The sequence below is a fragment of the Hevea brasiliensis genome, chromosome 6 (genome assembly GCF_030052815.1).
Source record: "Hevea brasiliensis isolate MT/VB/25A 57/8 chromosome 6, ASM3005281v1, whole genome shotgun sequence".
Classification (NCBI taxonomy): domain Eukaryota; kingdom Viridiplantae; phylum Streptophyta; class Magnoliopsida; order Malpighiales; family Euphorbiaceae; genus Hevea; species Hevea brasiliensis.
In genome coordinates, this window is record NC_079498.1 from 13,894,038 (window position 1) to 13,910,249 (window position 16,212).

At 38.6% G+C, this 16,212-nt stretch overlaps 1 protein-coding gene across 1 annotated transcript; it reads left to right on the forward strand.

The window, feature by feature from the left end:
* The first annotated feature begins 3,554 nt into the window (after nucleotides 1-3,554).
* Nucleotides 3,555-4,373, forward strand: LOC131180588 (uncharacterized mitochondrial protein AtMg00810-like). The gene is made up of 2 exons (XM_058147932.1): nucleotides 3,555-3,707; nucleotides 4,035-4,373. The coding sequence occupies exons 1-2, from the start codon at nucleotides 3,555-3,557 to the stop codon at nucleotides 4,371-4,373; spliced, it is 492 nt and encodes a 163-aa protein (XP_058003915.1).
* Nucleotides 4,374-16,212: the final 11,839 nt, after the last annotated feature.

Genomic DNA, 16,212 nt, shown 5'->3' on the forward strand with positions numbered 1-16,212 from the left:
GGAAACAATCAAACGAATGAATTATTTTGGAATTTTAAAAATTTTCATTATTACTATTTTTTTAACAAATTTTTCATTACTCGCTGCATTAGTTAAGTTTCTTATTTACAATTTCATCTGCCAAAGTCGTATTTGGCATTGAAGTTTTGGACTGAAAAAGTGTTTTTCAAAAAAGGTGTTCTCTGGAGAGCTTGTATCATGGTTGCACGCTAAATTCCACCATAAAAAAAGTCATTGTTCTTTACCATGCACTCACCTTGCTAAAGATGAATAACATCTCTTTCTATTGGAAAGGCAGCTGTTAGCTGCCACTTATTTTGCATTTATTTAGGGCATTTGTTTAGGAATTTTTGTGTGCATATCTATTCTTACCTTTTGTTGTATGATTCTGATATAATTTTGGTAGTTTAGCTTGATTAGGAACCTATTTGTTAGTTATAATTTTTTATATATATCTTTGATTTCTGAGGCAATAGAGATCAGAATTCTTATTCCAAAATTTCTTATTTCTTTTGCATGGTATCAGAGCCATGGCTGATGAAAAGAAAAATGAGAGTTCTAGATCAGGGAAGAAAACTTCTTGTTCTTACACAATGAATTCGAATGACAACCCAGGTAACTTGATTACCTAAGTTCAGTTGAAGGGCGAGAATTATGAAGAATGGGTGCGAGCTATGCGGACTGCATTGTGGGCCAAAAAGAAATATGGTTTTATTGATGGATCTGTTAAGCAACCAGCAGATGACTTGCTGGAACTCAAAGATTGGTGGACGGTTAACTCTATGCTGGTTTCTTGGGTGTTTAACACCATTGAACCAACGCTTCGCTCGACCATCTCTCATATGGAGAACGTAAAAGATCTGTGGGAGGATATTAAACAGAGGTTCTCGATTGGGAATGGTCCACGAATGCAGCAACTGAGATCAGATCTGGCGAATTGTAGGTAGGAAGGTCAACCGATCGTGTCCTATTTCGGAAGAATCAAAACGTTATAGGATGAAATAAACAACTATGATCAGATACTAGTGTGTATCTGTGCAGGTTGCAGATGCAATCTTACCATTGAATTGGAAAGAAAGCATGAAGAAGAGAGAGTTCATCAGTTTTTGATGGGCTTGGATGAAGAAGGATACAGAACAGTGCGCTCTAATATTTTGAGCACTGAACCCTTGCCCAATTTGAATCGTGCCTATGCTATGGTTGTTCAGCAAGAGCGGGTGCGAACTATAACACGAACCGAGGAAGAAAGAGGCAATCCTATGAGTTTTGCGATTCGAGCAGGAAGTCAAAATTCAGGGGGAATAAAGACAAATCCTCAATTTGTTCTAATTGCAACCGAGAGGGACATGATGTTGAAAGTTGTTTCCATCTAATAAGTTATCCAGAATGGTGGGGTAATAGACCACATGGAACTTCTACTGGACGAGGAGGTGGTCAAAAGAGTGGCAATGGAGCAGGATGTAGTAAGGGAGGAGTTGCTCGTGCCAACGCCACACAAGCAACTAAAGTTGATGGTGGGCGTGGAATTGTGACAGATTCAAATCAAAAGGGTCTTAGTGGATTAAATGAAGAGCAGTGGGCTGCTTTGCTGGGCATGTTGAATTCTTGTCAGAATGGTGGCAATGAGAGGCTGACAGGTATGCAGAGGATATTTCCTTGGATTATTGACACAAGAGCTTCCCATCATATGACAGGAATGTTGGCATTTTTTAGTGAATTGCGTGACATTGTGCCATGCTCAGTCAGGTTACCTAATGGAGAAAAGACCTTGGCGGTGAAAGAAGGAACTATGTTGCTTGGAGGAGACTTGAAATTGCAATGAGTCCTTTATGTGCCAAATTTGAATTGTAATCTGATCTTTGTATCACAACTACTTAATGATTCAAATTTGGTTATTCAACTCACTAACAAAATTTGTGCTATACAGGACCTAAATTCAAGGAACCTGATTGGAGCGGGTGAGCAACGCAAGGGGCTGTACTTTCTCAAGGGAGTGACATCGGTACATGCTTGCAAGGTAACTGATGTGGGGTCTTTTGAGCTTTGGCATAAGAGAATGGGTCATCCTTCTTATAAAGTGGTAGAGTTAATTCCAGAAGCCGGTAGCATAGTTAGGAAAACTAATAAAACTTGTGAAGTTTATTTTAGAGCAAAGCAAACAAGAGAGATTTTCTTTTCTAGTGACAATAAAGCTGATGGTTGTTTTGAATTGATACATTGTGATTTGTGGGGACCTTATAGAGTCCCAACTTCTTGTGGAGCAATTTACTTCTTAACAATTGTTGATAATTACTCTCATGTTATTTGGATATATTTGCTGAATGGAAAACAAGAAGTAGCATGTGTTCTTAAGAAATTTGTTGTGATGGTTAAACGCTAATTTGAAAAAAATGTGAAAATTGTCAGAAGTGATAACAAAAATGAATTTATGTGCTTGAAAGAATATTTTGATGAACAAGGGATGTTGCATCAGACTTCCTGTGTAGGAACACCTCAACAAAATGGCTGAGTGGAAAGAAACATCGCCATATTCTTAATGTGGCAAGAGCCTTGCGTTTCCAAGCAAATTTACCCATAGAATTTTGGCGAGAATGTGTACTTGTTGCCGGGTATTTGATTAATAGGACTCCATCTATGTTATTAAATGGTAAAACCCCATATGAGATGCTCTTTGGGAAAGTACCTTCTTACAAACACGTTTAGGTTTTCGGTTGTTCGTGCTATGCGCATAATCTGAATCGGGATAAAGATAAATTTGGTAGTAGAAGTCGTAGGTGTGTTTTTGTTGGGTATCCATTTGAAAAGAAGGGATGGAGATTGTATGATTTGGAAACTAAAGAATACTTTGTATCAAGAGACGTGGTATTCACTGAAATAGAATTTCCATATGCAAATGAGAAAACAATGGGTGGTGAACTCATTAAAAATGGAGTTGAGGAGTTGGGTGATGAAGTTGATGGTTTAGAGAACAACTTGGGAAAGGAGCACGATGAAAGTGTGCATAGAGAAAGTGAGGTGAATCCTAAAATGGAAGAATTGATCCATGAAAACAGTGAGGGAGTGGACAGAGGTGAAGTTGTTGAAGAGCAACGAGGTAGGGGACAAAGGGCCCAGCAACCTAGTGTTCGTTTGAAGGATTATGTGACAAATGCCATCAAAACAAGCCCCTCAGTATGCTTACCTTCCCAATCTGATTCCTCAGGTACGCCTTACTCTATAGCACATTATGTAGGTTATGATAAATTCTCTGCACAACAACAATGTTTTTTGGCAACCATTACTATAGGACATGAACCAAGCTCTTATGCAGAAGCAGTTAAGGATGAACGGTGGATAGTGGCTATGAGAAAAGAAATACAGGCTTTGGAGGATAATGGTACATGGACAGTTGAAAATCTGCCATTTGGAAAGAAAGCAATAGGAAGCAAGTGGGTATATAAAATAAGTAAAAATATGATGGAACTGTTGAACGATACAAGACGCGGTTAGTGATATTGGGAAATAATCAAGTTGAAGGCATAGATTATTAGGAGACTTTTACTCCTACAGTAAAAATGGTTACTGTGCGCACCTTTCTTGCCGTTGCGGCTGCAAAGAATTGGGAACTCCATCAGATGGATGTCCAAAATGCTTTCTTATACGGTGATTTGGAGGAAGAGGTTTACATGAAGATGCTGCCTGGATTTGCTTCTCAATCACCAGGGAAGGTTTGTAAACTCTGAAAATCTCTATACGGTTTGCGACAAGCACCCAGATGTTGGTTTGCGAAATTGGCTGCATCTCTGAAAGCTTATGGATTTCAACAATCATATTCAGATTACTCTTTGTTCACTTTTTGAGCTGGGACTGTTCAATTGAATGTGCTTATTTATGTGGATGACCTTATTATCTCCAGCAATGATATTTCCGCTGTACAAAAATTCAAGAACTATTTGAGTTGTTGCTTTCATATGAAAGACTTGGGGAAGCTGAAATTTTTCTTAGGGATTGAAGTAGCCAGAAACTCGAATGGTATTTTCTTGTGTCAACGTAAGTATGCGTTGGATGTAATTTTAGAAGTTGGATTACTGGGTTGCAAGCCGGCTAAAACTCCTTTTAAACAAAATCACAAGCTGGCCTTTACTAAGAGTGATGATGTGGATGACCCTACTCAGTATAGGCGTCTGGTGGGATGGCTTATTTATCAAACAATAACTCGACTCGAGTTGTCTTATTGTGTGCATATTCTTGCTCAGTTCATGCAACAACCGAAGAAAGCTCATTGGGAGGCAGCTGTTAGAGTTGCGCATTATTTGAAAGGAAATCCAAGTCAGGGTACACTACTACATGCCAATTGTGATCTCAAATTGTCTGCTTATTGTGATTCTGATTAGGCTAGCAGTCCTTTGACGAGATGGTCTTTAACCAGTTATTTTGTTCTTTTGGGTGAATCCCCTATCTCGTGGAAGACTAAAAAGCAACAGACAGTGTCTCGCTCATCTATTGAAGCTGAATATCGATCTATGAGTACTACAACTTGTGAACTTAAATGGTTGAAAGGATTATTAAATTCTCTTGGTGTGGCGCATACTGAACCTATGAATTTGTATTGTGATAGTGTGACGCCCCTCACCCGTCTATTGTATAGCCGAGCAAGAAGTGCCACATTCGGTGTCGGAGCACCCTATCTTGTCTTGTCATGTCTATTGTAAATTTTTATGTCATTTAAGTCAGGTAATTTATGTGTAGAAATTTTTTTTTATATCTTATTTCTGTGGAGACCCGGACAGATCCTTCTTTGTTTTATTAGCATCTGGCGGGTTCCACTATCACCTGTTAACATATTCATAGTCATCTCACATATTTCCATATCATATTCTCTTTTATCATATCATTCGCAACTATTTATGAGATCTCAAAATGAAGTGTCATCTATTGCATTCATATTGAAATTCATAGATAATAAATTATAAGTTTTCATTTCAAGTCCAAAATAAAATACATCATAAACTAGTAATTACATCATGACTAGACATAATGAACCAAAATACTAGTCTACACATGGGCCCTACCAAAATACAAAAGACTAGTGAGGTGACTCTAATCGATGGCAGATTTGGTCGGAACTCTGTCCAAATACTACTGTGGCGACTGCTGATTTTTAGTACCTACGCGATGGAAAACCAACGCTCTAAGCATAACGCTTAGTGGTGCAGAATTTATAATAACAATAATTAAACAATTGAATTAATATTTACAAATCATAAATTCTGGGTCTTTTACATTTTTTTTATTACACTTTGGAAACAATTAAAATTATTGGGATCTTTCCTGTTTACTTATTGTATATTCAGTATTAATTAATTATTATCAATGCCCAAGAAACCTATAACAAATTATAAAAGCTGGATACACGGGAGTATACGGGTTAGACAGCCATATGTCTACCTCAGATACATCTGTGCACGAGGCGGTATCGGGCACGAGACCCGCTGTCAGGCTTGTAAAGCCAGAAATAAAGTAGGCACAATGGCCAGTAAGTAGGCATATAGCCTGTAGAACAATCATACCAGACATATATTGTCAATTCATGATTTTCTCGGTAGGCAGTACTGCTATCTTGTAACACCCTAGGCAAATCCCACATCGACAAAACACGGGAGAGATGCTGTGTTTATAAGTTGACAGTTCGTAACCCCTATTGACGCATTTTAAAACCGTGAGGGCTTTAGCCCAGAGCAGACAATATCACTAGTGGGCCGGGCCGTTACCAAGCCAGTATAAAAATGGCTCCATATGAAGCGTTGTATGGGAGGAGATGTAGAACTCCCTTATGCTGGACAGAAATGGGTGAGGAGAAAATAGTGGGCCCAGATTTAGTGAGACAGACAGAGGAAAAAGTGAAACTCATCAGAGACAATTTGAAGGTCGCCTTGGACAGACAGAAGTCATATGCCGACCTGAGGAGAAAGGATATAGAGTATGAGGTTGGCGACAAGGTGTTTCTTAAGGTATCACCTTGGAAGAAAGTGCTATGATTTGGTAAAAAGGATAAGTTGAGCCTTAGGTTTATTGATCCATATGATGTCATTGAACGATGGTGGGGCAAACCTCAGCGAGGACGCTGAGTCCCATAAGGGGGGTGGATTGTAACACCCTAGGCAAATCCCACATCGGCAAAACACGGGAGAGATGCTCGGTTTATAAGTTGGCGGTTCGTAACCCCTATTAACGCATTTTAAAATCGTGAGGGCTTTAGCCCAGAGCGGACAATATCACTAGTGGGCCGGGCCGTTACATATCTATAGTCCCTAATTGGTATACCAATTTATCCAACTAAATAAATAAGTCTAGGTATACTATGGGCAATTAAATATTTTTAATTAATTTAGCACTATTCACTGTTACTATTCTTTAATACTGTTCATTGGTACTATTAATTTCATATTAATAGGACATTAGTCCCAATTTACATATTCATATCATTTTTAATATTTAATTATCCTTATGAGTATTTTAATTTTTATATATAGCATTTTTCCCATGAACCTTTCTTTAGGTTCATGTTGATGTGTTATCTTTATCTAGGAATTTGACTAGGTTATGATGTCTATTTAGTCACACTTCCTTCATAATAATTGCTCCTCTATGTTTAAACTTGAGTTTCAGTTTTTGAATCACTGAATTTGGAGTTTTAGAACTCAAGTTATGGTCAAAATACCATAACTGGTCCCTTTGCCTCTAAGCTGTCCAGAATTTACAATTCCTGGTCAATAAATTTTGACCAGTCATTTGATCATTTTATGGTCATTTTTAGACTTAGGTTCCTTCACAAGATATGATCCTCTATGTCTTAGGGACTCCCAGGTACAATTTCATAATTTTTCAAGCTTGGTATGGTGAGTTATAGTCAGTGAATTAACCTGGGCTCTCAGTCCTATAAGGGCAATAACCAACTTCAGGGCAGTATGTTTGACCCTCTTTTTAGGGTCTTTACACTTAGAATTTGGCAAAGGTGTCTAAATCAATGTTGTAGCCCTAAGTGTCATGTTTCCAGATCATATTGGACATCTCAAATGGAATTTCCAAGTGGGAGTTATGGCCAAATGAACACACAGGTATCAAATGGCATTCTGGGTTCAACTTAACATTTTCTAGATTTCAATTCCTAACTTTGGCTAATATTTTCCCTAGGATGCAATGGTTTCTAGAGCTTGGTCAAAACATAAAAATTGTTGTGCTATGTCTTATAAAACTTTTTCCACTAGTTTCACTCAATTTGCAGCTTTGGAGACCAAGTTATGGCATTTTTGCCAAAACTGGTCAAGCATACCAAAGGAACAGTATTTTGGATAATTTCTGGGTTGGCAGTTTTAGTGACTCAACTTGTGCTAACAATTTGAATTGGTTAAAGGAAAAACTGGGTTAAGTGGTCTTCATGAAAAGTGTAGGCCTATGTTGGGCTGAAGCCCTCACGGTTTTAAAACGCGTCACTAGGGGTTACGAACCACCAACTTATAAACCCAGCATCTCTCCCGTGTTTTGTCGATGTGGGATTTTCCTAGGGTGTTACAATCCACCCCCCTTATGGGTCTCAGCGTCCTCGCTGAGGTTTGCCCCACCATCGTTCAAGGTTGCACGCGGAGCGGCTCTGATACCACAAATGTAATGGCTCGGCCCACTAGTGATATTGTCTGCTCTGGGCTGAAGCCCTCACGGTTTTAAAACGCGTCACTAGGGGTTACGAACCACCAACTTATAAACCCAGCATCTCTCCCATGTTTTGTCGATGTGGGATTTGCCTAGGGTGTTACAGATAGTCAGGCAGCTCCGCATATAGCAGCTAATCTTGTCTATCATGAACGTGCCAAGCATATTGAAGTGGTCTGTCATTTTATCCGTGATGAGATATTGAATGATAACATTCGAACAGATTATGTACGTTGTTCAATGCAACCTACAAATATCTTCACAAAAGCATTGGGAAAGGATACGTTTGACTTTCTTCTTCGCAAGTTGGGCATTCGAAATCTCCATGCTCCAACTTGAGGGAGGGTATTGGAAAGGCAGTTGTTAACTGTCACTTATTTTGCATTTATTTAAGGCATTTGTTTAGGAATTTTTGTGTGCATATCTGTTCTTACCTTTTGTTGTATGATTTTGATTCTCTGTTTACCTTTTCTTCCCTTACTTTTTCTACTTTATATTTTAGAAGGTTTTATTCTCTTTCTAAAGATGGCCAGAAAATTTATAGCCTTTATTCGCTCATTACCTTTTTCTAGACTGCAATGCCAAAGAAATTAGTTCAATTATTTCTCTCTTGTGAATAATTTTTCAATCCCATCTCCATCATCAAGACATTATCTCATTGCTGAATAATATTAGGTTTAATGTCAAATTTTGAATTTCGACTAATATGCAAAATTTTATTTTAAGGTTTGAAAATGATTTGTGATGGCATTTTGGATTTCATTTTCTATGACAATTATAACGAAAACTAATAATGCTATTATAAAAAAAAATTATAGGATGATAAGAAATAAAAACAGAAAATAAATTTTGTTCTCTGAAAATGAAAAATAAAAAACTTATAATAATAATAAACACACCCTAGATGTTGAAAAAGCCAGTTTAAAAATTTTATTTTATTATTTTAAAGTTCTTAAGGCTACAACATATTAAATTTAATTTTAAATCAATTTTTAATACATTCTAACTAACATATTTAAAAAGGTGTTTTTTTTTTTTAATTTCAACAGTAATCAACCGGATCTTAAATAGTTTTTTCTTCCATTTTTAAATATTTTCATCATAAATTAATGCTTTGAAATTTTTATTTTTATTTTTTACATTCCTATATTACTACTCCTCCCCCCTCTCTCCCTCCTACACTCCCCCCCTCCTCTCTTCCCTTCTCCCCTCTCTCCCTTCTCTCTCTCCCCCCCATTTTCCTTTATTCTCATTTCCTTTATTTTTAATTGCTCCCCTAGAGTGATGCCAGTAGCATTTGCATTTGCATCTGCATAAGCATCAGCATCAGCATTCGCATTAGCATCATTAAATAGTCATTGCATGTTGTCAGCATTTGCTCCTCTAGGTGGGTGCCAGCTTATTTGTCCTTTGGGGGCCGCACTGTACATTGTGTATGACCAGCATTTTTATTGCTCTTGGGCCTTCAACAGTGTCATCATAGAGCCCAAGATGCTAGCATTGCTCTCAGGCTGTCAGAGTTTATTATATACAGCTGAGATGCCAGCAGATCCAACAGGATACATATCTGAGTGTAATGACATTTAAGCCTTGGAAATTAATTTGGAGCACTAGTAAATAAAATATTTTGGATTGAGAAATTTGCATATCTTGAGGAATATGAGATTATTGTACTATTACAAGTAGTTTGGAGTCGATAACAGTGATGTGCCATCAACTATTGAAATGACTAAGGTGAGATGATACCTGAGGTTATAAAGGAATAATAAGTAGTTAGAAATATTCATAATATAAGGTACATTTTAGTTTAAGGGTTTTTGACAAACTAGTGATTGGCCACTTAAGGGTTAAGATGGGTTTGCTCACGATTTAATGTGATTATGTAGAATTTTATAGATAATTTATAGCTAGCTTGACTAAGACTAAGAATACAGAAATGATTTCGGATTTAAGGACTAGCAAGTAGTGGGGATGTATCTTTTATGTTTGATGTAGAGATAAAGGAATGGGAAAAGATATTTGAGTACAAATAGAGGTATTTAGAAAAGATGGAAAAAAATTATGCATGGAAGTTGAGTATTAGCATTGGGTTTGATCTTGTTTAATTAGGTTGTTAAATGATTGAAGTATGATAAATCTTTTGAGTTTATTGAGGAATAGATTTTAATTTCAGCGGAAGTGTAGTGGTTTTGGACTAGACTTCGTGGTTGTGTAAGTTGTGGAATTTCAAGAACGAAATTCTTTTTAGGTGGAGAGAATTATAACGTTATAATTTTTGAAAATAATTGAGAACACTAAAAAACAAAATTAGAGAGTAAATTTACCTAAAATTTGAACATACAAATGATGATTTAGAAGTTTTGGGTGGAAAAGTGAAGTTTGGAAAAGATAGAGGACTAAAGTAAATATTTTCCTTTAAAATATCAAGTGGCAGCCCCTTCCCACGTGATACTTATCTCCCCAACATACTAAAAAAAAAAAAAGGGGGAGCTTGAAGTTTCGGGAATCAGAGGGAGAGAAAGGGGAAGTGGTTACAGCAGAACGAGGTACCAAAACCAGCCAAGTTCCATTTGAAATCCACCATCCCTAGCCTAATTCTTGCTGCCCTTTTGCCACAAAAAAACCTTGCCCTCACTTTTCTTTCTCCATAACCAGCTGAGTTACTGAAATTTCCATCATAAAAACACCAAAAATAAAGGAAGAAAAACAGGGGTAGCAGCTCTCCCTCATCATTCACAGTGTACCGGACACCAAGGGAGAGCTTTGTTCTAATAAATGAGTCAATAGAAAGCTAGAGTTTCGAAGAAGTACTCTAGAGTCAAAGAGCTTTAAGTTAAGTAGAACGAATACAGAATACATGTATTGCAAGTTCAGTGAAGGTTGAACTGGTGATGGGGAAGGAATTAGTTTGGATGGAGTGGTATTGCCCCAAAGTAATCACTTTAAATATCTCGGCTCAATCCTTCAAGTAGATGGGGGATATGAGAAGGATGTTAATCATACGATTAAAGCTGGATGATAGAAGTTGAGACGTGCCACGAGAGTTTTATATGATTGTAAGATTCCTAATAAGTTGAAAGGTAAATTTTACTGTACAGCCATATGACTGACCATGTTATATGGTAGTGAGTGTTGGGCAATAAAAGAGCCATATGTGTCTAAGATGAGAGTAGTAGAGATGAGAATGTTAAGGTGAATGAGTGGCCATACTAGACTCGATAAAGTCCATAATGAGAGTATTAGAAAAAAGGTAGGAGTGGTGCCAATTGAGGATAAGTTGAGAGAAGGGAGATTAAGGTGGTTTGATCATGTGAAGTGTAGACATATGGAGGCTCCATGTAATACTCCTATTTGTATAGCCTGGTATATTTTACTATGAAGTAAAGATTGTAACACCCTAGGCAAATCCCACATCGACAAAACACGGGAGAGATGCTGGGTTCATAAGTTGATGGTTCGTAACCCCTATTGACGCGTTTTAAAACCGTGAGGCTTGCCCGTAGCGGACAATATCACTAGTGGGTCGGGCCATTACATTTGTGGTATCAGGCGGCTCGCGTGCAACCTTGAGCGATGGTGGGGCAAACCTCGCCGAGTCCCATAAGGGTGGATTGTAACACCTAGGCAAATCCACATCGACAAAACACGGGAGAGATGTTGGGTTCATAAGTTGATGGTTCGTAACCCCTATTGGCGTTTAAATCGCGAGGCTGGCCGTAGCGGACAATATCACTAGTGGGCCGGGCCATTACATTTGTTAATATAATGGCCCGGCCCACTAGTGATATTGTCCGCTCTGGGCCAAAGCCCTCACGGTTTTAAAACGCGTCACTAGGGGTTACGAACCACCAACTTATGAACCCAGCATCTCTCCCGTGTTTTGTCGATGTGGGATTTGCCTAGGGTGTTACAATCCACCCCCCTTATGGGACTCAGCGTCCTCGCTGAGGTTTGCCCCACCATCGCTCAAGGTTGCACGCGGAGCGGCTCTGATACCACAAATATAATGGCCCGGACCACTAGTGATATTGTCCGCTCTGGGCCGAAGCCCTCACGGTTTTAAAACGCGTCACTAGGGGTTACGAACCACCAACTTATAAACCCAGCATCTCTCCCGTGTTTTGTCGATGTGGGATTTGCCTAGGGTGTTACAAAGATACTAAGACACTATAAATTTTGTGTTTTAGCTGAAAAAGACTCAAAAAGTCTGAGAGACTGAGTCAAGGCCTAGAGGTGACTCACATCAAGTTTATGCATAATAAACCCTATTTAAGCATTTTATCATTGAAAATTTGATTTAGTACGCATTATGAGTTTAAGAACTTTTGTGTTGCCACTTTGTGATGAAATTGTAACTTTGGAAATTGATTTGATTTTTGTATGCAGTATTTGAATAAAATGTTTGAAATGGATTTCTGATTCACACTTAGCATGACAGTGCTTTATTATTCCTCCTCCATTTATGGGGTTGAGATCGATTATTTTCCTTCCTCTCTGGTTTACCAGTTGAGGTTGTAGATCGGATGAGTACTCATTAGCTAGCCACCTCCCTCATTGATTTCGATTAATGGGGTTGTAGATTGCTTTGTCGTGGTGTACAATGCAGCATTGATCGGAAATTTTGTGTCATGGCTTAAGTTATGTATGAATTGGCAACACTGTGTTTATTAAATTATTTGATCCAAAATTGGCCTATAATGAGTTTTATGTATTGTATTTCAAATTTTTATTGTGCACCACTGAGTATTTTTATACTTAGCGATAGCTTATTTTGTTGTCACAGATAAGGGCAAGGAGAAAACAGCAGAGTAAGCTGCTACTGAGATAGTGGACTTCACTGATCCTTTTTGTACAGGTATTTATTTATACCCTTGTAATTATTTGATGTAAACATTGTAGTGTTCTATGTATCAATGTAAAGTTGAGCAGTTGTACAATAAATTGTAATAATGTTATTTTAGATTTTCTTTTTGTGAATTTCATACTATATGCACTGTGAATGAAGTTATGAAATATTTTAAGTTGATAAATTTTTGGTTGAATTGTGGAATGAATTGAATTGTGTTGACTTGAGATTATTTGGAGGTTGGGAGTTATGGAAAATTTATTGGAAGTATTTTTCTCAGGTATTTAAAGAACTATTTTCTCAAAATACAAACGGCACTCTGCCGAAATCTTTATAAAATTGCAGAAAAATAAAAATGGACAAAAATTTTTACTAGTTTTTAAGCTTTGAATAAATGATTTTAATTCCTACCAAAATGCTCACCACTTCCAAAATGTAAGAAAATGATTTTAAAATCCCTTGTAGTGTACTTAATGAATTATCGGTAGGTGAAGTTCGGTAGTTTATTAGGTATTCTACGAGATCATGTTATGCCTTACTGAGGGGTAAGGTGTGACATGTTTTAGTGATATCAGAGCATGGTTTTGCAATAAATTTTGACTATGTATGTGAATATTTCTTTGATAAGTGCAACTGCTCTTGTGTCTTTAATTGATACATATGACATATTTACATCATGAATATGCACTAACGGAGGTCAACCTCCTTGTGTTTGATCTCAGGAAGTAGAAATTTTTGGGAAATAGAATGGAAGAGGGAGACCATTCCGTAGAACAATCTGTTGAGGCTGAGGTTCAAGGGGAAGCGCCAGCACTCCAGAACATGAGTGGGTTAGCCACTCCAGCTCCTACTCCAGTACTGCAGTTTCCTGCTCAGTTTGCACAGTAGATGGCTGCGTTTTTTCAACAAATGGTAGGAAATGTGCCACCCCAAGCTCAGATGCAAGCACCTGTAGCACAATCACAGCCCTCGGCTCAGCAATATGAAAAATTGATGAAATTTGGGGCCACCGAGTTTAAAGATACTGTGGATCCACTGGAGGCAGAACAATGGTTAGAGCAAATGGAATGGGTTTTCAGAAAGCTGCAGTGTGCAGAAGAGCTGAAGTTCGAGTTCTCTATTTCTTTCTTGCAAGGGGATGCATATGAATGGTGGAAGACCATCCCCCAAAGCCTGGTTAAGCCACCTGTGCTGACTTGGTCAGACTTTTTTGAGGGAGTTTCGACAGAAGTGGGTCCCTGATGCTTATGTGGATATGAAGTTATAAGAATTCCTGAGTTTGAAACAAGAGGATAGAACAATAGTAGAGTATGAACGGGACTTTTCAAGGCTAAGCCACTATGCTGGAAGCTTAGTCTCCACCTCCAGAGACAGATGTAAGAGGTTTGAGTACGGGTTAGGGCCGAATCTGAGGATGCTAGTTGTGGGATTCAGACACTAAAATTTTTCTGAGCTGATTTCACAAGCCCTGGAACTGGAAAGGATAGAATCAGAAGGGGCAGTGAAGAAGGGTACACAAGAGAAAGAGAATACTGAAAAGGCTACTAGTCAAGCACCTGAAAGTGGTTCAGGGAAGAGGAAACAGTCTGGAGGATCTAGTTCTCGCAGATCTGGCAGAGGCAGATTCTCTGGCCAAAGACCACCCTGGTCTGGTCAGCAGACCCTACAAGCTTCTCGAGGATCTTTATCAATTTGGCAGAGTGAGACCTGTGGTAGAACACACAGTAGGGTGTGTTTCAAGGCCATAGATGCATGCTATAACTGTGGAGGGAGCGAACATTTTGCTAAGGATTGTACTAGTCCGCGCTGGTCTGGACCTTTTGCTATATCTAAGGGATCAGCCTAAGTCTCTACACCTAGAGGGTCACAGCCAGTTGGTAGAGGTAGATGCAGAGGTAGGGGCAGAGGTAGGGGTCCTGGTAACACTCCCGGAAGTCAAAGCACTGTTAACCAGCCAGTACCCAGTAGCACACCAGTCAGAGTGTATACCATGCATCAAAGGGAGGAGGCTGAAACATCAGACGTAGTAGCTGGTATTTTCTCCATCCTTGACCAAGATGTATATGTGTTGTTTGATCCTAGCTCCACACATTCATATGTCAGTGCTAGTGTGATGTATTCTACTGCTATTCAGTGCGTACCAATGGACTATGATGTGCTAGTAACTAGTCCATTAGGCCAGGAGGTCAGGGTAAATAGACTATATAGGGATTGTCTTTTGGTGATCCAAAGACACACTTTTCTGTCTAATTTGATTGAAATGCCCTTCAGAGATTATAACATTATCTTGGGCATGGATTGGTTAGCCAGGCATCATGCAACGATTGACTGTAGACTGAAGATAATCACTTTTGATCTCCCTCAGTATGGTGATGTAGTAATACATGGGGAGAGGCAATTATTGCCTTCAAACATCATTTCCGCTGCATTGGCCAGAAAAATGATTAGGAAGGGGTGTGAGGAGTACTTGGCACATGTGATAGACACCCAAGTGGGTAATCCAGCATTGAGAGACATCCCTACGGTATGTGACTTTTCAGATGTATTTCTTGATGAATTGCCAGGATTACCTCCAGAAATAGAAGTGCAGTTTGAGATTGATGTTATGCCTAGTGTGGACCCAATCTCCATAACGCCATACAGAATGGCACCAGCAGAACTAAAAGAGTTGAAAGTACAGGTGTAAGAGCTGCTTGACAAGGGCTTTATCCACCCTAGTGTGTCACCTTTGGGAGCATCAGTATTGTTTATAAAGAAGAAGGATGGCACTCTCCAGTTATGCATTGACTATCGATAGTTGAATAAAGTGACAATAAAGAACAGATGCCCATTGCCTCGCATTGATCACTTGTTTAATCAGTTAAGGGGTGCAACTGTGTTCTCCAAAATTGACCTGAGATCAGGTTATTATCAGTTGAAAGTATAAGAGCAGAGTATTCCTAAAACTGCTTTTAGAACTCGCTATGGCCATTATGAGTTCTTGGTCATGCCATTCAGGTTAACTAATGGTCCGACTGTTTTTATGGATCTGATAAATACTATCTTCAGACCATACCTCGACCAATTTGTTGTGGTATTCATAGATGATATATTGGTCTATTCGAGGAATGTAGAAGAGCATGATAGACATCTGCGCATTGTACTGCAAACTTTGAGGGAGAAATAGTTATACCCCAAATTATCAAAGTGTGAATTTTTGCTGAAAGAAATATCTTTCTTGGGGCATGTAGTATCGATAGAGGGCATCAAGGTAGATCCAAGTAAGATAGAAGCTGTCCTTAATTGGAGGCCACCTAGAAATATCACAAAGATTCGCAGTTTTCTGGGTTTAGCTGGATACTACCGTCGATTTGTGAAGGGATTTTCTATGTTGGCATCTCCATTGACTAAGCTACTTCGAAAAGATGTAAAATTTTAGCGGACGGATAAATGCCAACAGAGTTTTGATGAGTTAAAGAGGTGTTTGACTGAGGCTCCAGTCCTGACTTTACCTACTCAGGGTAAAGAATACACAGTTTACAGAAATGCTTCTCACAATGGGTTAGGCTATGTATTGATGCAAGATCGAAATGTCATTGCCTATGCATCACGCCAGCTGAAACCGCATGAGAGGAATTATCTGACACATGACTTGGAGCTTGCAACTATTGTGTTTGCTCTTAAGATCTGGAGACATT